The sequence below is a fragment of the Lissotriton helveticus genome, chromosome 1_1 (assembly GCF_964261635.1).
Source record: "Lissotriton helveticus chromosome 1_1, aLisHel1.1, whole genome shotgun sequence".
Lineage (NCBI taxonomy): Eukaryota > Metazoa > Chordata > Amphibia > Caudata > Salamandridae > Lissotriton > Lissotriton helveticus.
In genome coordinates this window covers 1,573,729,352-1,573,755,656 of record NC_136057.1, presented here as the reverse complement: position 1 = coordinate 1,573,755,656, position 26,305 = coordinate 1,573,729,352, and the positions used below count along the sequence as shown (strand labels likewise).

At 45.2% G+C, this 26,305-nt stretch overlaps 1 protein-coding gene across 2 annotated transcripts in view; it reads right to left on the bottom strand.

Moving 5' to 3' along the window:
* UHMK1 (U2AF homology motif kinase 1) overlaps positions 1-26,305 on the bottom strand; it is a 225,708-nt gene that overhangs the window by 193,356 nt on the left and 6,047 nt on the right. For both annotated transcript variants that reach the window (XM_078687146.1, XM_078687156.1), the window contains exon 2: positions 13,253-13,545. In XM_078687146.1, coding sequence (XP_078543272.1) covers positions 13,253-13,545 — 293 coding nt within the window. The remainder of the gene's footprint in view (positions 1-13,252; positions 13,546-26,305) is intronic.

The following is a 26,305-nucleotide window of genomic DNA, read 5'->3' as shown; positions in this document are numbered from 1 at the left end:
GCATTGCTGAGCATGCGCAGTACACTTGATGCCAATACAAAATTGAGCCCTCATGAGATTGTGACTGGCAGAGTGGGGGCTCCTCGAGGAGTGTGGAGGTGCATATTGGCAATGCAACGCTGAAAGATTACTGCATTGCCTGGACTAAAATACAAACTTCTGCATAGCTACGTAAAAGACGCTTTGCCTGCCCCACCTCCAACTGAAGGACACAGTCTCTAGCCGGGAGGCAGGGTTTTAACCAAGAACTTTCAATGCAATAACTGTCTTCAGCAGACTTGAAAGGGCCCGACTGTTAACTACCAGCACTGCAGCCAGGGGCAAAGAAACTGGATCCATGCTAGCCACGTAAATAGAGCGCCTCCAGCCGTGTCCACGGGTCAATGTCGGCCATCACAGACGGTCACAGCCATTGCATATTGTAAACCTCGCTACAATCCGAGACCAAGACCACCTTCTGGGTCCAAACAACAATAGCTTATCCATCGGACTCTGAGCTTTGATGTGCTGGCAACCTCTCTTAGCCTTGTGGTGGTGAAGATTTACAAGTACAGTCCTAATACTACCTGTGAAAAGCTTGGAGGAGAGCTATGATTCAGTACGAAAGATTATTAAGCGTGAGTCACCAATAAACAAAATGACTATTACATTGTGTATAATGTTATCTTTGCAACTTGTGTTCACGCTAATGTTTTGGTCTTAGCACAGGAGATTCTTTGGAAAGGGAATATCATGCTATCCCATCCACTGAACTTCTGCATTATAGACTGGGTACTGCACCCCTATAGTTAATTATACTCACGAAAAGCAACCACACGTTAAAGAAATACATGGCCAATTTGAAATTTTACACAATATGATGGACGGAATGTTGCACAATGGCAAAACATTCACCCCCAGTCACAGATCTGGGTTTAATCCATCGTTATTTTGCTCACCAAGCCACCCCAGTTCAGACATGGCCATATGCAAATCAGTCTTGACCCTGTGCCTCATGGGAACAGTCCAGCCCGAACTGCCAAGCCATGTCTTCCCTCGACCGGAATCAAGCATCCTAGGGCCGGTTTCTGGCTATCAGCCATCTTCAGCCAGGATAGCTTGACTCCAGTGGCGTAGTGAGCACGGGACCCACGTCTGGGCATACCCTTCCCACATAGGGTGAACAGCAAAACACACAATTTGAAATTTTACCCTGGTCCCTGTTTGTACAATTGGATGTATGAAGGTAACGAGTATCCTGGGCGTGATAATACTACCCATTGCGATTCTTTACATTTTGATTAAGAAAATGTGACTCTTACGGGGTTTTCCCCAGGGGCAAGTAACAGTGACCAAAGAACCTAGCTATTATACTGCATGTTGTGACATAGTTGCTATGAATGATTCTCAATTGAGGTTAAATGGTTCAGGGAAATTGAAGTATGTATAACAATGATCCACAGACTACTGGACGTAGTAGCCATTTTCTGATAAAGACCACAACCAACCAGCCTCTGTACGAGGACCCAGGATTATTTTCCTTTCAAATGGAACATATTCTAATGTTTATAACTGTACCAAAGATGTAGCTTTGGGAATAGCCCAACCTCTTGCTGTGCCCTGCACTGATATTCACCACCAGATCAGATGGTAAAAGAGAACACTAACGAATTGTGCGATGGAGAGACAGATCTTGAAATTAATAATTATAGAAATGGGAAGACGTCTGGCTATATAATGGCATCCATATTCCCTCTTGGGGGTGTGGCAGGAGCAAAGGTGAATGGCAAAACTATTTTTTGGGTGCAACCCCCAGATTCTGTCAAACTCTACCATTGCCGCTTTAAAGAGCTGTACTCTAGGATTAGAAAGCCTGTATGCTTACTCTGAACAGAACAGGTATGCTATAGATTTTTTTCCTGGTCCATGATAAGGGAATGTGTGTGATCGCTAAGGAATCGATGCTTATTGGACGTGGTTAACAAAGAAAGGAATATCACCGTTCACATGGGAGATAAAAAACAACCTCAAAGGTCTAGGGAGCGGCAAATGGGATTGGAACGTTTCTTTCGGTACCAGGGATTGGTTAATAAAGGACCCGATCATGAAAGTGGTCATTTTAGTATTCTTCATTTTTTTTAACTTGTTTTTATTATATGTTTCAAGAAATTATACAGGGAAGAAAAAATAAGCATTTACAATGCAATGGTCTCGGCATTGTTAAAGTTAGAGCTATTGGCATTGCTCATGACACTTTTATTTATGTTTTTAAAACATAAATAAATGGCATTGTCATTTACAATGCCAATAGCTTAAATCGCTTGCAAATGCGAGACCGATTGCATTTGCATCTACACAGAGCCACACACACAAAGCCACCCACACACACAGAGCCACACACAGAGCCACCCACACACACACAGAGCCACCCACACACACAGCCACCCACACACACAGAGCCACCTACACACACAGAGCTACCCACAGAGCCCAAAACACAGAGCCCAACACACACACAGATCCCAACACACACAGAGCCCAACACACACACACACACAGCCCCACACACACACACACAGAGCCACCCACACACACACAGAGCCACACACAGAGCCACACACACACACAGAGCCACACACACAGAGCCACACACACAGAGCCACACACACAGAGCCACACACACACACACAGAGCCACACACACACAGAGCCACACACACAGCCACGCACAGCGCCACCCACGCACAGCGCCACCCACACACACAGCGCCACCCACACAGCGCCACCCACACACACAGCGCCACACACACACACAGCGCCACACACACAGCGCCACACACAGCGCCACCCACACAGAGCCAAACACACACACACAGAGCCACACAGACCCACACACAGGCCCGGAACAGTGGTCAATTAAAACAGTTGACTCGTTTCGGGGGACAAAAGGCCCGGAACAGTGGTCAATTAAAACAGTTGACTCGTTTCGGGGGACAAAATGTTGGTAACAGGCCACCTTCCTCACGACCATCCGAGGAATGAGACTTTGGATGCTTGAATCTACTCAATCTCATACAGGTCCAAAATTATTGAAATAGCACAGTACAATGAAGAATCTTAAAGGGGTGTTAGAGAAAACTTCACAATAGTGGGCACCCATCGCGTTTTATTTAATCTGCTGTAACTGTTTGTAAGTGTAAGAAACCTGTGAAGAAGCCTGGAAGAATGGAAATCTCGGTTATTCCCGGCTCACGGAAAGGAGTCCTAAATGAGGATGCGAATATAGTCGTAAGCAGCTGTGGTGACAGGTAAGTCAGGATGCAACAACAAGTGTGACGTCCTGGTCTCAAAAGGACGGTGTCTGACGCAGCGCGTCAAAAGGCGTGAAGTTGAACAGTCATTGTACAGCATAATGCCTGCGGACTGACTGTATGCTAATCTATATGTTCTTTGGGGTGAATCTGTGGTATAGAAGAGTGCAGTCAGAGGCCTGCAGCTTCTCGCACTGTTACAGTGCTCGCTCCGAACTCTGTCAGTGCACTTTACCCCTGTCTGACAGCTCCCAAGTACTGGTCGCCGCCATGAACCCACCAGTGCACCGCAGGCCTCCCTGCAGCTACCCATGCATGGACTGAGCACAGCTCTGCCAGGACATCGGAGCCATGCCTGCTGCTCGGGGCTGTATGCCACCTTTATGCCACCCACACGTGGCTTTGCCACTACGCCTCCAGCATGGCCAGTTTCTTCCCCTGGGAGGTTGAAGGTCTGAGGCTGCCCTGCTGTGCCCTCGGCAGCGAACGGTGGGGGCTGGAGAAGTAACAGGAGAGAGAGAGTGAGGGCGCGGAAGTAGTGTAGAAGGGGAGTTAGGAGCAGATGGCCCGGGGGGAGGGGGGCAGAAATGATTCTCTAGTGGAGATGGGGTCTCGGGCTGGCCGCCTGCGGAGGAAAGGCCTGGGGTCATCGACTCTTGCCAACAGTTGGTAAATATCTCTAATGGGAGCCCAGCTGCCCTTCTGTCCACACCACCAGGAGGGCCTCGGGTCGATGCCCCTGGCAGCCCCACCGCCTGGAAGAAATGTACTCAGCAGAAGAGATGTCCAGGGAGAGCTGAGGCCGGGAAGAGGGGGGGGGGGGGGGGGGAATCCAGCAGCGGCCGAGATGCACCCATTGGCTGGCGCTCTAGAAGGCAGAGTGCTGCTGGGGCGAGGGGCTGCCTCATCGCTGTGTGCCGAGGGCCTTCTGTCCTGACGGGTCCATGGTGAGGGAGACCCCCGATGCATCTTTTAAGGGGGCTCAGTCATGGGATAGGGGGGAGCGAGAGCTGTGAAAGGTTTAGAACAGATATGGGATGGAGGGACAGCAGGACATTTATAGACAGCGGAGGGAAAAGAGAGAACGGAAAGAATGACCGAAAGAGAGGGCGGTGATGAACGAGGGAGGGACCATAGATAAGCGGTGGATGGAGAGAAGAGAAGGGAGGGTAGCCGGACAAGAAGGAGGGCTGACATTACAGAGAAATGCAAGGAATGAGAGGCGGCCACGGGCCACGGCCGAGAGCAAGAGAAGGACGCACAGACGCTCTTAGACATCATTTTGATGCCCGTTCCTTGTGTGGGAGCACTGGAGCCAGCAGTACCACAGGCGAGCACACCCCTCCTCTTACCAGTCTAGGGTCTTGCACCCTCCGGCATGCAAAGATGCACCAAATACAGTTTTTTTACATTTTGTACAGCAGATTTGCTATTCAACATAATTATTCTAGAGTAAACTGTACATACGCATCCGTCGCAAACCATAGCTTAAAACCATTTTTAAAACAAAATATCGAAACATCGCTGAATTTCATCCAACATTTGAAATCTCACCTAAACAAGAGAGGAGCGCTCCACACGACCACGTTTCTCCTAGGCAAAGCAGACATGCCTCGGAGAAACGCGCTGCCATTTTCGCGATTCGGGGGCGTGTTTTTGAGCAGTTGAGTGACGGATGACGTCACGGTTTAAAAACTGCAAAAAAACACGCCCCCGAACCTGCTAAAGACGGGGCCTGAACCGAGTGACGCTCCTCTCCTCCAATGGCTGGCCAGCATTTACGAGACAAGCCAATGTAGAAGAGGGGCGGGTTCAAGCCCCCATACTGGACAACATTAAATCTTCAGCTCCGCCCACTGCTTACAGCAGTGCGGACGAGGCCTCGACCTAAAAAGGAAATTACATAGTTACCGCTGTGTGGCTCACTCGAACCACTCATTGACAAATAATGTTAATAAGCCATTGGGCCACACATAGCATCAATAACACAGTGATTTTGGACAACAAAACAGTACTGGCTCATGTAACAGAAATATTTTGGGCCTCCCGATCCATGTGACCGGTCAGCCAACCCAGCAATCATAGCATCATCTGATACATATCAGTCAGTGAGTTCCGGATGGGCTAATAGATAGGAACAGAGCGGCTGCTAAATATTTTTAGGGCGGGAGGCCGGAGGGAGTAGGAACGCATATACATCTTTAGTTGTATCACAGTACAACATATCTCTGAGCCATGCCCCAGCTTGCGGCGTCGCTGTTCCACCCCAGGACAGGGCCACATGCCTTTTAGCCAGCACTGGTGCAAAAACGGTGAAGCGTCTTATCCCCTTGGTCAGCAGAAGTACATACCCCAGCAGGACCAGCAACAGTGTGTGTAGAGTTCAACTTCAACCATTTGTTCAAGATGCCCAAACACCACCTCCCAGTAGGCCAACACCGCAGAGCAGCTCCATGCCAAATGAATGAAGTCGGCATGCGCCATCGCACATTTCTGACAGCAGCTGGTCTTCGTACAGTCCTTTGCAAGCAACACAGGGGTGACAGATTCTGTGTAGGTATTTGAAGTTCAAGAGTTTACGTTTATAATTATTGGACACTAAGCGTGTCTGTTCATAACAGTAGGCCCACATCTTTTCAGTAATAGGCTGCGCTAGATCTCTCTCCCATGCCGCGCGTTCTCCACCACCCATCATTGGTCGGAGTGCCTGCGCCTGTTGATACAGCTGGGAAACTAAATGCACGCCATCAGGAGTGGTGATAATCGTTGTTAGTGGAGGGGGGGGTGGAGTCTGTAGGCTCCTCCGTCTACGGTCGTAGCACAGTGACCAATGCCACTCTCGTTCTGGGGTACAAGGCGTCCCGGTCTGTTGTCAAGTCTGCCAGTGTACGTAACTGGCAATCTCTGAACATGCGCCCATGTTGTGTATTTGACAGTGGGTGAGTTGTGGTTTATAAGGTATGTATCTCAGTTGATGTTCTCCTCAGCCCGTTTGGAAGGTTAGTGGAAAGAGGGTAAGGGCTTGTGCTCAGGAACTGTAAGCATGTGTCCGGATTCTACCAAAAGTAGGAACAGTGGGCCCGCGCAACTAAATAATACAGGAAGAAGTCGGGTACCCCAACACCCGACCGCCACCCGCCCCGAAGGGTTGAATAAGAGTTTTCCAACCAATCTGCACCTGCCCGCCCGCCCACCCACCCAAATCAGTTGAGTCAGCAACCCTCTAAGGGCTTTAAAAAAAAAAAAGAGACTATGCGGGATCGGTATAATCAAAAAAGGTATAGAAACCTGGGCAGCACAAACATTTTAATGATCGCAATGAGTCCTGCTATCGACAAGGGCAGTGTGATCCAGCGATCTATTTGTCCACATAGTTGATCAATGGCCGGCCCATAATTTAGCCGCACTACCTCAGAGGCAGTGTGGTGAATAATTACTTTGAGATACCTGGGGGGGGGGGGGGGGGGGGGGGGGGGGGTTCAATTGTCGCACCAGCGCAACGGGATCTCCAGTGTGAAAGGTGTAGTGGCGTCTGTCAGAGGGAATATTTCAGATTTTTGCCAATTAATGACCAGGCCAGAAAAGCCACCGAAACGCACCACCTCTCTTATAATAGAGGGAAGGTTTAAAGCAGGCTCACGGACGAACAAAAGGATGTCGTCCGCATATAATGACGCAAGTAATGGACCTTGGTGGAATCCTATGCCTCGCTGCAGATGCCGCTCCTGCAAATGTCGCACCAGGGGGTCCATCGCGATGATAATGAGTAGGGGCGAAAGCGGGCATCCTTGATGGGTGCCCCTTGACAAAGTAAATGTATCAGATAATACCCCATTGATATGTAGCTGTGCGACTGGTGCAGTATAGAGTACAAGGACCAGTGACCGAAAATTTTGGGGAAAGCATGGTTTGGTTAGCGCTGCATGCAAAAAATCCCATTCTAGGGAATCAAATGCTTTTCCAGCATCTAATAATATCGCTGCGGCATGGAGCGCTGGGTTGATCTGATGGATGACTGCAAACAGCGTACGTAAATTTACCGAGGTGGACCTGTTTGGCATAAACCCCGATTGAAAGGGGAATATGATCTGCCAAATTATAAGCGAAATACGAGTGGCCAAGACTTTAGCTAATATTTTATAAACCTGGTTTAGGAGGGATAGTGGCCTATAGGAGGAACAATGATCAGCCTGCTTGCCAGATTTCAAGGGCGGCGACGACGTAGTTCACCAGATTCTAGCGCTTCTGAATTAACCTCCAATAATTGCGGTACAAGCTGCTCCTTGTATGTTTTATAAAACATGCCAGCGAGACCATTTGTGCCAGGGGCCCGCGGACCGTCCAGGCTATCTCTGGGCTCAATGATCTCGTCTGCACAGATAGGCGAGGAACTCTTGCTGCCCCCTTTCTAGCCACACCATTGCTATTTCATTTAGTTAATCAGCCAGCGCTTCACCACCGGGTGCCAAGCACGTTGCATAAAGGCAAGTGTAATAGGACAAAAAGTTCGATTGAATGTCAGCACCATCCGTGACATGTGTCCTGTTTGCATCCTGGAGCTGCGTAATGTATGTAGCCTTCTGCTTGGGAGTGAGTAACCGTGCCAAGGAGTGTCCTGGCTTCTCCCCCTCCAGTATACCCGGGTGCAAACATACTTCCCCAGGTAAGCGGTTTCCCGCTGCACCAGCTCCTGGAATGCTCCCAGTAGTTTAGCTCTGTATAGTGGAGATGGGTCTACACCGGCCACGTCGACGATTCGTACAGAGCACCCCTGCCTGTATAGCAATGCAGACGCCCCGATATATACTTTAAATTCCTCCCACAGAGTGGCATAGTGAGGCACTGAGACAGTGTTCATCTGAAAATATTAAACAATCGCATCCTGTACTTTACCCCTGAAAACAGCGTCCAGAAGTGCCTCAGCAGGAAAACGCCAAGACGTGGAGGGGCGCACAACAGCGGGCAGGGCTAGAACCAACAGCACTGGTGAGTGATTAGATAGCGTGCGTGGCAGATGGTCCACCCCCTGTATGTTGAGGAGCAAATCAGGGGTAACATACCATTGGTCTATTCGGGACCAACTACCATGTGGCGCAGAGTAACATGAATATCCCTGCACAGCGGGAACCAGGGGCGCCAGGCATCTGCCAGAAGATGTTTGTGTATTAGTGTCTACAGCTCCCTAGCTGAACATGGTTTAGTGTTGTGCCCAGAACCAGTGGTGTCAGACACGGGTTGCAGTGTAAGGTTGAAGTCCCCCCAAAATATTATAGAATCGATTGGAATGCCCGTAATAGGAGTTGAATTGTTACCAAAAAAACCTTGGGCGTCTACATTAGTAGCATATACATCTATGATTAACAAGCACGGTGTACCAATAGCTCCCGCCACCAGTAGATAGCGGCCCTCCGGGTCCCTGATCACAGTCTGTGTCATGAAAGTAAGCGATTTGCGAATTAGTATACAGCCTTCCCGGGAATAAGTACTATACCCAGCGAAAAAATGGTTGTCACCCAAGCTAGAGGAAAATCTGTTGTCTGATTTTGGGGCGTGGTGTGTCTCCTGTAGCATTGTTACTTGTATCCTGTGCCTAGTTAGAAATGCAAGCACCTGCTGTCCCTTGTGCAGGTTCGACAGTCCTCTACCTTTCCAGGACATACAGCGCAAGCCCTCCGAGTCGCTCCCGCGGCAGCAGGAGACATTTTGCAGTATACTGAGGTGTTAAAGTCATGCTTGGGTAGCCATCCGACATATGTTCCCATGGCCTGTAAACGAACAATCAAAACAAACATTTTCAACAGGAACTCCCACCCTCCACCCACATTGAATATCCACCCAACCTATATCTGGTGAATCCCAGCATATTTTAATTAATTAGAAGAAAGAAAAACAAAGAAATAGCCCCACACCGAGTGCAGGTAGTAGGAGTTCTCCTAAGGGGGCAGCAACGCCCAAGCTTATCACGATCTATGATAACATTGTTACATTAGTACATAGCTGCATATGTAAAAGAATGATATAATGAGCGTGTCATTAGTGGTAGAGAGGGAAGGGGGATTGCATCCCATCATCCGATATCTTAAATGTTCCCGAGTTTGCACCAAAGCTAGCGTGTCTGAGGAGTTAGAGAGCGTCATGTCATTAATTCCATGTTCTCAGTCCATGCCGGCCTTACCTTCCTGGGGAGTCAGCCCTGCCCGATTTATAGCGCTTCCAGCTGTGGGCTGCCTCTGCAGGCGTGTCAAAAATGACAGTTTTACAGCTGAGATAAACGCAAAGGTGCGCCAGGTACAGCACTGCATATCGGACATTCTCATTCCTCAAAGTGCATTTGATATCTTGCGCCGGGCCTCCTTCACCATAGGCGTAAAGTCTGGGTAGAGCGACAAGGTCATTATCTGGTATTGCAGATTTTCCATCTCCCCGGCCTTTCTCAATGCAACATCTCTGTCATGGTAGTTAAGCAATCGCTAGAAAACAAGTTGAGGGGGTGCACCAAGAGCAGATCTGGGGGCCAGTGAGCCTCTCCACTGCAAATGTAGTTGAGAAACGGTCTCTGCCAAATAGATCCGATAGCACCCGCTCCACATAGGCCTCCATGGGGCCAGTGTTGGTTGATTTAGCGATCCCTGCGATGCGTAGGTGGTTGCGGCGCGATCGCGCTTCAAGGTCCTCCACTTTTGCCGCTGTGTTCAGCAGGCGCTTGACTTGGACATCGTGGCCTGCACATCATCTGTATCAGAGATGCGCTGCCCAGCAGCCTCTATGTGGGCTTCATGTTGCTCCAGGCGGCCATGCATGTCCTCCATCCGCGTGCCCTGTTCATTGAAGCGCGTATCTAGGCCTTAAATCCAGGACGCTGATCAGCCATAATGGCGGCGGCTCCCTCCTCCACCAGCACCTGGAGGATAGACATGGCCAGGTGGGCCATCGTGCGACGCTTCTCCTCCACCTCCTTCCTTGGGGGCCTCGAAGGTGAGCTGCCTTTGTTTAGGGTCACGACGACCCATGACTGCCAATCACACGCTGCAATGATCCAAAGTTTACCTGAACTCTATTGTAGCGGGATCAATGACTTTGCGCCGTCTTATATTACTTGTTACCTGGTTGTATATTGGTATGTTTTCTGTACACTGTTTTCCTATTATGTTAGTGACTATTATACTGCTCCCATTAGTTCTGTTCAGTCCTGTTGCCCCTACCCCTGTCTCTGTGAAGCGCTCTGATATCTGTAAAGATCTTGTTCGCGCTATATAAAACTTTGAATAAATAAATAAATAGGTTAGGTTAACGGCAGTTAAGCTAAAACTAATCCGGGGTAAACTGGGCAATTTCAGTGAAAATGTGGAAGCTCATGGAACTATTAGGGAACCGAATTGCTGGTGTGAAGCACTGCTCGGTTTCTTTTACCAGCTTAACCTGAGAAGTATCCCAGTAAGTGGAGCCTTATTTTGAGTGGGTTTTTCAAACTGGTAACGTCTACAGACTCTACAGGCATCCTACCAGATTAATTGAATACAGCCATATAGAAGCCCGTTCATAAAATAGGCAAAACAGACCAACCTGCCAACTATCCTCAGATTAATTTGCCCGATATGTGTAAATTAATTGCCCAAACCCTATTAAAGCATCATGCCGCCTGGGCTTTTCATACTGGACTGTTTCCTGAGGAGCAGGGTGTTTCAGGCCAAAATGCTCAACAATGGACCACTGTTTCACGCTGTGGAATGTTGCAAAAAGCTCCATGGAGCTGGTAGGCGGCCTTCGCAAACGCTTCATTGACTTCCGGAAGGCATTCGACAAGGTGGATAGAGGCAGCTTTGGTGAAAGCTTCTACAGTGGAATATATCGGAGGCCATTAGATCTCTTGACCAAGCTACATAGCGAAAACAGAGTACAGGTCAATCTTGATAGGACAAGCAGCCGGTCAAGGAAAATCCCAGTAGAGAATGGCATATGCCAGGGGGGTGTCTTACCCTTCTGCTGTTGGGGGTGTCTTACCCTTCTGCTGTTTAGTTGGTTTATAGCAGATCACCCCAGAAGTGACATTCACCGTTTTCTCCTAAGATTTGGGGTAGACATTAGCTTCCTTATGTATGCGGATTACCTGGTGGTGATGGATCTTACGCCTATTAGGCTCCAACGCAAATTAAGCGCACTCATTTCTTATTGCCTTGAAAACAAACTAACGATCAACACTGAAAAGACAAAAACCCTGTTCTTTGCAAAAATGAAACGGAGATTTACTTGTTTTTTTAGGAAATGCACGTCTGGAGCAGGTTCAATGGTACAAGTACTTTGGTATGATTTTCTCTGTTGATTTACGATTGGACAAACATCTGGCAACAAGGAGACTTGCACTGACAACTGAAGTGAATGGCTTGAAACGGGTAGTCTGCAAATTCGACAGTTACTCCTTTGAGCCATTAAGTAAAATCATACAGGTCAAACTAATCCCCCAGGCCCTATACGAGGTGGAGGTGTTGGCAATGCATAGAATGGTCAGATGGGAAGGGTTAGAAAATAGCATTTTGAAATCACTCCTTGGCATACCAAAAACTGTAATGGTTCAAGCTATGTGTGAGTTGAGAACACAGCTTGGAGAGCTCTGGCGGACACAAGAACCATGCGATTTTATTTGACTAAAAAGGCAGTCCCCTGTGATAAATCATCAGCATTAGTTCTCCCTGAGGTAACATCTATTTTCCCTGGTTTGAGGAACCCATATTCGGTTATTTTGGAGCACTTAGAAAGTCCTTATAAGCGCTTTGAAGAGGGCGAAGTAAAACAAATGAGTCAATTAAAGAGCGCTCTTAGGCGTATGCTGAGGAAATTAGAAAGAGTGAGAATTTACAGGTAACACGAGATCTGTTTGCCCTTCTTAATTTCTCAGGAGGATATAGACTGTTATCCGTATCTATACAGAATCCCAGATAGGATGCTGCAAAATGAAATCCTACCCTTGAGGGTAGGATTAGACCCGGGATGGCGGATACCAGGGCAGAAAACAGAAATAGCCGAGAACCAGGGTCAGTGTCCATTTTAGCAGAGTAACAAGTGCTCAGTGAGCCACCTACTAATGGAGTGTGTGATCTTCCTAGAGGAAAGGAAGAAGATACTTGGGTCTTTAAATGAGCCAGACTGACTTAGATCTTGAGAACTGCTTTTATGATGACCCTCCACAATGCACTTTATTTCTTATTGCTGAGAATTGATGTATATGCTCCAGCAGGGCTAATTGTCCTGACAAATGAGATTTTAATATGGATTGACAAACTAATTTTTACGCTATGAAGGCCTGTAGAATTCTCTCTGGTTGCCCAAATGGATAAAATAAGTCTTGCATGCTGTTTATTAATCTGAAGCACCCGGACATATGTTGACACATGTGGGACAAGTGGACTTCAGACTGCCCAATGAGTTTTATAGACAATATTACACTTTATGTACTATTTTAAACCCGTTTTAGGTTAGTGCTATGTACTGGCTGCACTGATTTAACGAAGTGCTATTTACTGGCGATTTTATGATTTGTGTAACTGAATTGTGTCAATGAACTCGGTAATGTGCAATATTTTTAGAAGAATGTATTTCTTGGAAATAAAATAATCTGAATCTGAACACGAGACTAGCACTGTTCAATTAGGGAGTACAATTAAGAGGACCAACGTTAAGTTATGAAAACCTGGTATATACAAGACTTACTAGGGAGATCATTAACAAAGTATTTCCAACTGTATGCCAATATTTAGAGGGTAGTTGAAAGTAACAGTGTTTGTAGTGAACTTAAAACAAATGGCAAGCAGCCCAGGCAACAACATATATTTAAATAAATAAAATAAAAAAAACGTTTCTACTTCAATCCATACGAATCACAGCAAGCAACTCTCAGTAAAGGTGGCATTATGCCTTTGGTTATTTTCCAATCTATTCAAAAAGGTCAACATTAACATGGTTTCAAACCTGGTTGCCATCTTTGAAGCTTAATCCAAAATCAATCAACTTAAAGCATTCCTCTTCCCCACTCCACATAACGTTGCGTGGTTTGAGGTCAGCATGGACGTAACCCTCTCGATGAATGAAGGACAGGGCGTCCAAGACATCTCGTGCACAATGCTGGATGGTCCACATGGAGCAGCCCTGGTGGCTTGTATACAACTGCAGCTCCGAAACACTGATGTCCAGCAGTTCCAGTAGAAGGCAACGCGTAGGCCCATTCAGAGGGAGGTGGTTGGTGAACACTCCATACAGTGCAACTAAAGAGAGAACATAATGTTTCTTATGCATTAGGCACTCATTAAAGTGATGACAGATTGTATACATCATAGCTGCTTTTGGTTTGAAACGTACTAGATTAATAGGAATTGGTGTAAACCCCTTCCATGCTGATGACGAGCTCAGCTCGTCATCAGCGTTACCTACCGTGTGCTGACGACGAGCTGAGCTCCTCATGTAACGCGGTAATTCGCAAATTGCCGCATACCGCGGGAAAAACGGCCGCACGCATGCGGGTACATTTGGTTCCAGCAACATGGTCCTCCCTCTTCTATGCACAGCCAACCCACTCAACCCACAACCACTTACACATTGATAGGAGCAACAAAACTACAAGAGTAAAGACCAAATATTTAGGTTGGGGAATGAGGTGGAAGATGTTAGGTTCTGTTGATTTGTGTAGTGCACTTGCCACCTGAGATGGTATCCAGGTGCTTGGGCAGGTGTGTACATAAGTTTGCAAGAGTATTCATGAACACTAAATGGCAATATAAAGATCAAGTAAGTAAAATGATCAAAGGTAAACTTGAACTTAAAGGGGACAGAATAAATGAAAATGGGAAAAGCAGAAGATTGAAACACTACATTTAGAAAACTGGATCAGAACAAAAAAATATATATGATATACATTGGCTTTGAAAAACAAAAACGTATCACCCGTTTCTTAATTCGGCATATAAAAGCGAATCTCTTAACTTTTCTATACTCCAGGCACACATTCCGCTATCATGCTTTGTGTGCAGCTTATTTATTTTCCACTGTGAGGTCACACATGTATGTACATTTTCCTCGGGTGGTGACAGCAACACTGGTGCAAAGTTTATTGCACAAGAATGGTGCCCAGACTTCTAAAGCACATGGACTCCTTTGCAGTATTGCATTTGCAGCATAAGGAGGTAAGACATTGGCTGTCAGGGCGCAAGTAGAGCATTTCTAGATCCTTCACTATCTCAACAGTACTCACTGCAAGTAATTTACAGACAGAAGCACGGTCCTATGGAACACCTCATCAGTAGGGCAGGTCTAATTATGGGCTTAATTTTGCCAGATTTGGGCGGGTGCATAAAATCGATAAGCACAGCTACAATTCAGTTAGGAGGTGAAGCACTTAAAACTGATGTACAAAGATTCTAATAAAAGACAATTTACAATACATCCAAAAAAGACTGAAAAGGAACGTGGTCATAAAACTTGGACTAATCTGCCTAAGTCAATGGAAGCTTTCACTAACTAAGAACTACATACAAATTGGAAAGGAACTTATAGCATCTGTGTGGGCGAAATAGAGAGTCGGAGGAGTTCGGACGGACCCCGGCCATTGTTAGCACACGCCCACCGTGACAGTCGGGGGTCGTCCTGAGCACCAAAGGGGTGAAGGAGATGTGGAAAACACAATATATATGTCGAAAAGTACTCCTACACAGCTTCACCTTCTCGTTGGCAGTCAGATGGAAAGAGCACGGACTACATGATTCATAAAATACCGTTTAGTTTATTTGTATTCTTCTCAAAAACAAACGGCAGTCATTCCGCGTTTCGTCCCTCCCAGGGGACTTGATCACATGACGCGCATCAACCATTGGCATCTCATTTTAAAGGTTTACACTTTCTCCTTTTTTTTTTTTTTTAAATGTGAACCACGTTGTTAGACCTTGCACCATTGGCTTGGGTCTACCTTCCATTTTTGCTGTTGCCTCATGTATTTTTGCTGGTGTTATATGCTTTGGGCACTGTGCCACTGCTATCCAGTGCCACAGTGATAGTGCTCCCTATTGTAAATTGATGTATTAATCAGTGGTTCCATGTTTGGCTATTAGGTTTACTGGTCAGACCCTAGTCTAGTGCACTGAATGTGCCGAGGGCGTGTAAATCCAAATGCTGCTGGTGGGCCTGCAGCACTGTTTGTGCCACCCACAGAAGCAGCCTTGTAAAATGCGTCTACGGTCTGCCATTGCAGAGCCTGCGTGCAGTCTGGTACCGTTATGCTGAGTGGGCAAGTGCACCCACTTGCCAGTCCCTAAACCTTCCCTTTTCTTCATATCAGTCCCCCCCATGGTAGGCCCAAGGGCAGGGTGCATTGTAAGTATAAGGTAGGACAAGCCCTGGTGTGTGTGGCATGTCCTAATAGTGAATTACAGCCATTTTCGTTTTTCACTATTGCAAGGCAACCTGTTCTCCGTAGGCCAGAATGGGCTGTTAGAGTCATTACATTTTATAATCCTAACTGTCTCCGAGAACACGGTAGAAATGAGAGTTTAGTATGCCTGAACTCAGAATAATAAAATACATCGTTTAGTGAAGTTGGTTTTAATATTCTGTATTTGCAAATACCACTTTTAGAAAGTTGGTATTTGCTTGTCTAACCATTCAAACCTGCCTATGCTAGGTTGTGTATTCCTATGTCTGGTTTTGTGAGTGACAGGGCTGGGGAATTCCATGAGACAGGCTGAGTCACCCGGTGGTAAATAGAGAGATCTGCATCTAGATGGGAGGGAGGAGTTGCACCTGAACCTTGAATAGGGCTGTGCCTGCCTTTCACAATGCTGGCTCCACCCTCTGGGGAGCGGCTGATGTCTCTGCCCTGCACACTGAAAGAAGAGAAGGAGTCCTGTAAACAAAGTGCTCGAGGACTGTACTTGCCTTCCACAATGTTGGCTCCACCTTCTGTGGGGCGTCTGATGTGACCGCCCTGCACTGTGAAAGGAATGGAGAAGTCTGGTAAAAAGAGTGCTTCAGAACTGGTTTGGACTGGGCAAAGGTCCCTCTCCCCTCAGAGAACAAAGGATTTTGGGGTATAAATATTGGGACCCTGATCCCATGAAATTAGATCACTTTGGACTACAAGAAGAAACCTTCACTGAGGAGAGGAACCTGAAGAAACGGAGGAGAGACTATTCCCAAGCTGAAGTGCTGCTTGGGGGATTGGCCTGCAGTGGTTGCCTTACTGCCAAAGGAAGGAGAAAGGAACTTTGTGTACTTTGCTTTCAATTTGTGAAGGATCTCCAAGGGCTTGGAAAAGAGCTTGCCTCCTGCTGAATTCTCAGGGACAACAGACTTTACCCCCCAGCTCCACAAAGTTCTTAGGAAGTCCCTGCAGCTGTTTTGGGCCTTCTGAGGGACTGCGTGTCGCAAGGAGCTGGAAGCATGACTCAACGAGAAGAAGCGTGTCGATGTGCCTGCCGTCGCAACTCCGAAGGAGAGTGTTGCCGCTGGAACGGTCGCACTGCACCGCATCAGAGAGAAGCGTGCCGCAACGAAGAGGAAGCGTGTCGTCGTCGCTGCTGCCGTCGCAACTCCGAAGGAGAGTGTTGCCGCTGGAACTGTTGCATTGCACCGCATCGACCAAGAGCACCCCGCATCCCAGAGAAGCGCGCCGCCGTCAGAGCTGCTGCCGTCGCATCTTGGATGTCGCCGCTGTAGTGGTAACATTGAGTGGAAGCTTCACGCATCGTGGGAGAAGAAAGTCGCCGCTGGAGCGGTTGCAGTCGCAAGGGTGTTGCCGCTGCAGTCCACGCATCGAACTAAGGACTTCTCGCATCCCCGAGAAGCGCGCCGCATCTGGAAGATCTTCACGTCTTTATTTCTTTGCATCTGACTGCCGCATTTCCCATCGCTGCGACATTGCTTGTCGTGGAAGCGCAACGCAACTTAAGGTACATTGACGCAGAGTGTCGCATCTAAGAACTGAACTAAGCTTAAATCTACCATCTTAAAGTTATCATAGTGTGTATTTTTGTTGTTTATGGTCTTGTGGTAACTCTATATAAAGTCTACTTATTTTTTATATAAAACTTGTGGTGTCCATTTGTAGTGTCACTGGGTTACTGTACGTGGTCACAACTGCTTAACTTACAAGACCTCTGAAGTAAAGCCCTTCTGCTCGTGCCAAGCTACCAAGGGGGTGAGCAGGGGTTATTTTAGGGGTGTAATCCCCTTATCCTGACTAGAGGAGAGGGTCCCTATTTGTCACAAGTACCTACTTGTGCCAACTAGAGACCCCCAAATCTAAAACACGTGATAACGTTTTAAAGTTCCAAGTGCCTAATATAACAACCATCAATATAGTGCAGAGACAGAGATAGATTCATGTGGCCTATAGACCGGAAGTATAACGTTGTTCTTTGCTCATTGATCAGTGTTAAAATAATTACTCAATGTGCAAATAAGCCTATAAATAAATACATAAATATTTATATAAACAATAGATATATAGACATTCAAATCACGGCCATGATAAAAACTTCGGTGAAGGTCAATCAAAATGTCATTATTTAAATGTATAAAACCATATAAACATGAGAAATATATATATATATATTTAAAATCGAGGAATAATTGGATAAATCTGTTACCATTATTTCTACAGTACTGATGATACAAGAAAATGTGTTTGTATGAAATTCATCTTGACTAATCATTGCCTAAATGCCTGATCGTTTATTCGTCAATGGCAGTTACATTGCATATGTACATTATTATTATCGATTTGGTACTAGGTCCAGATTTTGTTGTCTTTTAGGTCAAAACTTTGTCTTTTGTAATCAAACTAAAAAAATGACCGGTTGTTGAATAACAATGTGCATAAATTGTGCTTAGAAGTAAAGTGAATGGCACCTAATAAATAAGAAAATGATTTAAAAACAAAGGGGAGATTTTGCAGCATATACAGTAAAATTACTAAATGCTGCTTTACTGGCTATGTTTGAGAGGACTAGGACATAGTTAGACCTCCCAATTCATTTGATTGAATTTAATTTAGTTTAATTTAACAGGTCAAATAATGGTTATGGACTTCACTCAAGGGGTTTCTCATGTAAAACTGGAGACCCTTATCTGTGTAGGCTGGAATGAAGTTCCTCCGAGCTATTTAATCCATTAGGATGCTTGGTATCACGGTTTAAAATATAGTGCATCTCTAAAAGCCGGAGGGTCGTTTCCCTATCACCTGCTCTTTTGTTTCTCGGGACCGAATCTATAAGAAAGTATTTAAGATCCTGTGGATTGTTCTCATGCCGCTCATGGAAGTGGCGTGCCACTCGATATGCCCGATCATTGTTTTTAGTGGCCCGTATGTGCTGGAGTACCCGCTTGCGTCCTTGGAGGGTTGTACTTCCAATGTATCTTAATTTGCACGGGCACTCCAGCCCATACACCACGTGATCCGTTTTACAGTTTCAGGCCATTTTGATTTGTCTGTCTGGTCCACCAAAGGAGGTAGAGTAGCTGGTAGTTGACACCCCATGTTGGCAGGCTTTACATAGTTTACATTTGTGAAATCCCAATCTTTGGTTTAACCAAGATAACTTAACTGAAGGACCACAAGGATCATGGTCTACCAAGGTGTCTTTCATTGAAAGTTCCTCCTATATGTTATGGAGGGCCGTTTGGGGACTGACTTGCCAATTACTGGATCCTGTTTGATCAGATACCAGTTTTTATTAATGAGGTTCCGTACTGCCGACTCCTGCTGGTTAAATTCCAGGATCAACCTGAAATTACCTGGTGTTTCATCAGTAGTAGATTTATTTGGCTTCTGTTTCAGTAAACTTTCCCTTTGGTTAAGATTACTCTCAGTTAGTGCTGCTGCTAGGCATTTGTTGCTATAGACTCGTCCTTTAAATCTGGCTAGACAACCTTTCTGTGCCTCTTCTCAGTCTTTGCTATTACTGCATATATGTTTTAGGCGCAGTGGCTTTCCATAGGGGATACTTTGAACTAGATGATTTGGGAGAGAGCTGCTCGCATGTAGAATAGCATTTCCTGCTGTGGGCTTTCAGTGCAAATTGGTTTCTAGTTTGCCATGCTTGATGTACACCTCAACCTCCAAAAATACTATACTGGTTTTACTAATATTCACAGTAAAACTTAAATTTAATTCATTGGTATTGATTGAGTCAATGAACCTTACTGCTACATCCTCAGTGCCTTGCCTTACCAAAAACAAATCATCAATGACTCTCCACCAGCATTTGACATGGTTCGATATGGTTACAGGGTTATTTTCCGTGAGAACCAGCTCCTTCCACCAGCCCATGTGTAAACATGCATAGCTGGGGGGAGAAGCTGGCTCCCATGGCTACTCCTCGTGATTGCTGATACAGAGCATTCTGAAACATAAAAATGTTATTCATTAGACACATTTCAACCATGTTCACTAACATTCTGGTGTGTTCAGCATATTGTGGCCCCATTCCTGGACAGATAATATTGAACAGCTCTTAGTCCATCCTTGTGTTTGATGGATGTGTATAGTGAGGCTACATCAAGTGTAATTAAAAGGTAATCCTCTATACACACACATATATACATACATGTGATCAAGGCCTCTTGGGAGGCCGAAAAGCGTCATGGCGGTGCATGGTGTCTATGGAAAATAAATAACTATATGCACTAACTTCTTGGGTCTGTGTTACGTCTTTGCCTCAAGATTGGATCTTTTGAAGACAGAGTTCCGTTGTGTGTGTGTGTGTGTGTATATATATATATATATATATATATATATATATATATCCCAAAAACAGTCCACTCCAGTCTAGCTAGACAGAATACCAGCACACCATACCATCAGTTTCCAAAGTTGTTTAATTCAGGCCCCTACCCCCACAACAGACGCGTTTCGCCAAAAGGCTTCGTCAGTGTTCACCCGTGCTAAAAATACAAAACGCCATTTAAAGCAGACTCGTCATGAAAATCAATGACGGTTTGCCATTTTCAAGATACAAGCCGTGGCGGCCATCTTATAATGTGCAAATTTAGCAAAAATGTATACATTCCATGGCGTTATAAATACATAAAGTGCTCAGTGCAACTTAAAAACATTAGGTAAGCAATGAATTAATGTCTCTACAGTGCATGCATACTTGAGTTTCGTCAAACACAATTATACTCTTCTTGTTACAGTATGGGTGTAGTATTAATCTCATAGTATTAAGATAACAGTATTAACACCTACAGGAAATTCTCCTGAATTGAATTTGCGCCCTGGATGGGCTAGTACATCCCTGCTGAATCAGTACAGTAGATTTAGCCCTGGATGGGCAAAAACCAAAAGAAGAGTATATAAATGAGAGTGTGTATGAGAGTGCGTAACAGCAAGGCCTGTTTCAGAAGTGTGGAGATAGTATGATGTTACACAGTATCTAGTTGTTATTCCAGATGTACCCACATTTCCTCATTGTTATTCAAACCCCAGAGAACTGTGGTTTTTAGCCCGATGATGTATTTGGACTCCAAAGTACGTCGTCTTCTTTCTCTATCACCACCCCTTTCACTGCGTTCCACCTGATCAATACAATAAAAGCTTAACAGGTCCCTGTCGCTTTTGTGGAACTCAGCGAAGTGTCTCGCTACAGGGTACGCCTTATCCCTGTTCACTATTGCCCGTAGATGTTCGAGGATCCGCATTTTTGTAGGCTTGATAGTGCTGCCTATATAGCGTTTCCCACAGGGACAAGTGAGGCAGTAGATGGTGTACTCAGAATTAGTTGAGTAGTTTAATACATCTCTCGGGTTCATTTTCATCAGTTTTACCTGGGTAAGTTTTTATTATCTTGCTATTCTTACAGGCCTTGTAAAAAAATAATAATAATAATTAATATATATATATATATATATATATATATATATATATATATATATATATATATATATATATATATATATATATATATATATACACACATATATACACACACACATTGTGTACTTCTGCTATATGCTGTGCTCAGTCATTGGTTCCTCGTACAATTCTTTCTTTGCAGTTCTCTTTGTTTAAAAGTACAAACAGATCTTTGGGAGCTCGCTGATAAAGTATAATTTATATTAAAGTAACTATCAGAGTGAACAATGCCAGGGGAATCAATGTGGGTAAGGAAGGTGAAAGCTCCCATTTTTCTCAGGCCGCAGTTAATTTGTCTGAGATTCAAGTTAGCTATTCACCTTTTGTGAATAATTATGCGAAGTCCTTCCTAAATTAGATTATGGTGTCTACACTCTGACAGGGTGAAGAAGAATAAGTAGAAAAATTATAGGTCGATTGATATTGCGTTTGGTCAGTAGCGAGCCTGTACATTCTACCGGCTTTGCGTGAAACCAACAGAATCGATCGTTCATCTTTTAGGCTAAGAGTCATGTCCCTTCCTAAGAAAAACAATGCTAACCTAGTTCAAACCGGGGTGACCACAGTTTTAGAACATGCAGAGCATCACTGCTAATTTACCTTAAAGTTCTGTTCTGCTGAAGTATCCATGAAAGGAATATGTTCAGGACTGTAGTTATGTGCCACAATTTGAATACCTTGGTTCCGGTGGCAAAAACTTCAATATCTTTCAACTTATTTTGTATGACAGGGTGTTAACCCACCTGAGAACCATCTGTTGATACACACCCGGTTGATATAGGTGAATGAAATGTGTAGACTGCACTATAAATGAATCCCTGCATAGCTAGATCAGTTATGGTGTCCAGTTGTTATTGCACATACCAAATAACCTATCTTTTCCAAACCAATCTTTATTGTTGGACTTTTCTCTCCCAATGCCTTTTGAAGGAGCTAATCAGCTTGCTCGGATAGGCCTTGGATTTTTCAGCATCTCTTGAAATTCTTGAACAGACACTAATAATTATAGCAAATGTTGATAACTCTTACTTTCTTCGCTCCAATCCTGTAGGAAAGCACCAGTCATCACTTTGTCTGGATCCAGCCTCCAGCTGAAGTATTTGCTGATCTTATGGCTTGAAAAGGATGCAAAGAGGGGAAACGAAAGTCGATCCCAGGTCAAATCCAGGTTGTAGAATACTCCCATGTCCAGTTGCTCAAAACTTGTAAGAAAGTGAAGGGCCAGTCTGTCACAATATTCTTCGTTCCAGAAAACGACAGTTGTTCCAAGAGGTTCTATTATTGGCCGAAACACTCCTATTTAAACTTACCACAATTTGTCCAGGAGATTCTATGTTAGCAAAACTCACTCTTACCTGCACTCCAAGTAGAGGCTACTTGCCACATTCCCAGAAACACAACCTTCATGACTGAACTACAGGATCACAGACCTCCAAGAAGTATTTTGAATTAGTGTAGTAATACTTTAGTTTAGGGTGCCAGGGCAATCAAATAAGCAGAATGTTCTTATGTCAACAAGCAAAGCTGAAGTTAAGTTCCCACTGGCCACTAGCTCTGGTTGTCTCGTTTGTGTAGAGTAGGATTTCTTGTGAGGCTGGGTTGAACGCAAGGCCCAGTCACACATATACAGTATCGTTTTTAATCAGGAGAAGTGTGAGACCGCTAAGTGGAAGGTATTGTTTAACACAGGTTCCAATACTTTCTCTCCCAGAGATGTGGGGAAAACCATGATGGTAACAAAGTTGGAGGGTTGCAGGGCATTGGGAGTAAGAACAGATACTGCGATCCATGTAGGTCATACCATCCTGGACTCTCCTGGTGGTCAGTTTTCAGAAATCTCTGTGTTTGGCAAGTTTCCCTGGGTGGAAGCCAGGTACAAATTCTGCAGCTACTCGTATTACCAAAAGGGTCATTTGTCATAATTAAAATTGTATGTCTCCTATAGTGAAGACAAGTGCTGCAGACACTTCTCCAAAGTAAGTTAAACCACTTTATTAGGAGCCAACAGCGTAACAGACACCCACCTCAGCTGACCAGTCGAGCAACTGACCAGAACTCGAACGCCCAAGTAGGAACTAGCCTAGAACCTTGCCTCTGCATTCCATGGAAGTAGGAGAACAAGAAACAAAGAAAGGACTAAAGCATGGCAAATAGATAAAACACCATCTCTTACATGCAGAACACATCATCTTCCTTTATACAAAAGAAAATAAAACAAAAGTTAAGCAAATAAAGACATACACATGACGTAGGTCTACACTTTCTTACATCCCAGGAACCTTTAAGAGGTTTCTTCTCCATGAGCATGAAAACATAAGTTTAACAAACAAAGTCATTTAAGTAAGCAGGTGGTCTGCGCCTTCTTACCCTCCTGACCTCAAGGGAGCTCTGAGAGTTACCTTCTCCATAGGCGACGGCATCACCACCATCCACTTCCCTTCCACAACCATGAGAAAGGCCTGCAGAAAGACCAAAATCTTCTTCCAACATGTAACCACTACTCCTACATATGTTGTCACGTAGTGGAACAGTAGTGGCTAACTCCGATAGACGTGTAGCTTTTTGGTATAAAGTCACACGAAGGTTCCACTTTTCACCATTCTCCAAAATGACAAAGTGCAGGACAGCACGTTTCACTTTAAAGGGTCCCCTGAACTTAGTAAGACCTTTGCCTAGTCTACCTGACTGGACTTTAAGTATCCTTCAGAAATGAGAAATTTCCTACCACTGGAATCACTTACAGGCACTGCACCCATCCCCCCTCCCCCCCCCCCGCTTGATACCCACTCCTTAATCCAAGCAGGGACCAACTTGGTACCTGGAGACCTCACACGTATAAGTTCGAAGGGAGACTTTTCGCACTGATTGAGTTTGGTGGTGCGATAAGCCCACACCATCTCTTCCACCATGGTTTTCAGTAACGCCACCACTGACTCACACCATCTGGATGATACCCTTAACTACCCTGTTAAATCACTCACAGCGACCATTACCCTGTGGACTGTACAAGGAAGTTCAATGATGCACCATTCCACAATCAGTAAGAAAGGTTTGCATGACACATGAAGTAGAGTACCATTATCGATGATGATAATGGAGGGAAAACCATGTTCTTCAAGAAACAAACACTTCAAAAAAACAATTGTGCGCTCTGTGGTGATGTCCCTGACAAATGTTACACTTAACCATTTGAAAAAACATCAAAGACTACAATAGCAAATCTCTGACTGGTAGGTAACTCAATTATGGGCCAATAAAGTCCAAACAGATGCTGCGCCAAGCTTGGCCTGGATCCTGGATATGACCCATCTCAGATTTAGAACCGACCTGAAGTCTCTTCTCTCCCTCCTCACACACACACAACACTTCTCTACCCACGAGGTCACCTGTTCATCCACACCAGGTCACCAAAATATAATCTTAAGACAGAGTTGGGTTAATATAGGACCTAAATGTCCCCGATTAGTGAGAACTAGGAGTTTGGATCTCAGACCAGGAGGTGGAATGAATCTGTCACCCCTCATGAGAACATAAGTACCACACACTGAAAGTTCCTCTAAAACTGATACAAGTATGCACAGGGACAAGCACAGAGCTCTCACGCCTAGCCCCTAACTTAATAAGATCCATAACAGCTTTGATGACATGATCCACCTCCGTTTCCCTGCACCACTCCTCATAAGTAAAGGTTCCTTCACAGATTGACACTACATCATGTATAGAAGCGACAGCATCATCATCACTGGTCAAGGAAACGGATGAACCATCAACAGTTTCCCACTTAAGAGACAATCTAGAAAGGCAATCAGCTTGGAGATTTCTCCACCCTTTGAATGTGAGTAACCTCATATTGGTATTCCTGCAGTCTGGCTGCAAGTCTGACCAACCTTGCTGATCCTTTACCCGCACCTCCAGGAGACAAGATCTTCATCAAAGGCTTATGGTCAGTCTTATGTAAAAATCATGAGCCCCAGAGGTACATGTGGAAATATTAAACACCCCAGGACGCTGCCAGTGCTTCCCTTTCAATCACCGAGTAACTTGCTTAGAAGAAAGGAGTGTCCTAGACGCAAAAGCTACTATTTTATCTCCCTCTGGATGTTTTTGCAAGAGAACGACCCCTAAACCAGTGGCACTGGTGATGGAGCAAGGATTCGCATGTAAAGCGACTTGCTTGTATTCATGAACCTCGAATAACAGTATTAAAAGTAACCAACATGTTTGTCTTACTAAACGTTCCTTTTCCCTTACATTCCGGGTGTCCGAGTGTAGCTTGCTGTTGGAACCTGGGATGTCAGGTCACCTAGGGTAGCCTGGCCTAGGGTAAGTCACAAATACTAGAGGCACATGTGTGAAGGTTGCAAACCACCCAGCAGTAAATTAACGCATTAACACCCAAAAATGACACTACACCAATGTTGGAAAATATGAGCTTGTTTATAAAAATAGTTTTTGCTCTTTTGTCTTTTAAAATTTCAGTTTAACACATTACAGTTTGTCATGAAAATAGAGACACTTTAACAGTTGCCAAACCTCTACATTAATCAGTTTTCCAATTCACTACGCTTTTACATTCAGTCATAGGATTTGTAACTTCCTCAAAATTGTCAGATTAGTCACTCTATTTGGCTTTAAAAGATCACATCACAGTACAGTAGCTCCCAAAAGAAGCAGCTTCTATACTTCACTTAAATGGCCCTATATAGGCTCCTCACCAGTTCTGGCCACAGTAAGGGAAAGAGATTGGTTTAAGATAGTTTGTTCACGGAGGGAAAACCTCCTGTGGGGAAAGTGGATTCTTCAAAGTTCCCTAAAAGAGGCTTGGTATCATTCCCCAGTCTTAGCTCATCCCTTGTTTTGCCACACGGCAGTCTGATTCCCTTGTAGTTGACTCACTGGCCTCCAACTTCCCCCCCCCTTCGCATAACCTCCTTACTTGGTCTCAATGCGTGGGGCTCCTGAGGCCAGTATCTCTGTCCCACAGTGAGGGAGGTAACCAACCTCCTCTGGCACTCGTTGCTGTCCCTCGTCCCTCCTCGGCACCGCTCCTCCTTGTTAGAGCATTAGCAGAGGAAAAGGGGGGTTTCACGAGAGGGGAAGCGCCGGTGCTCGCTTCCCGCCTA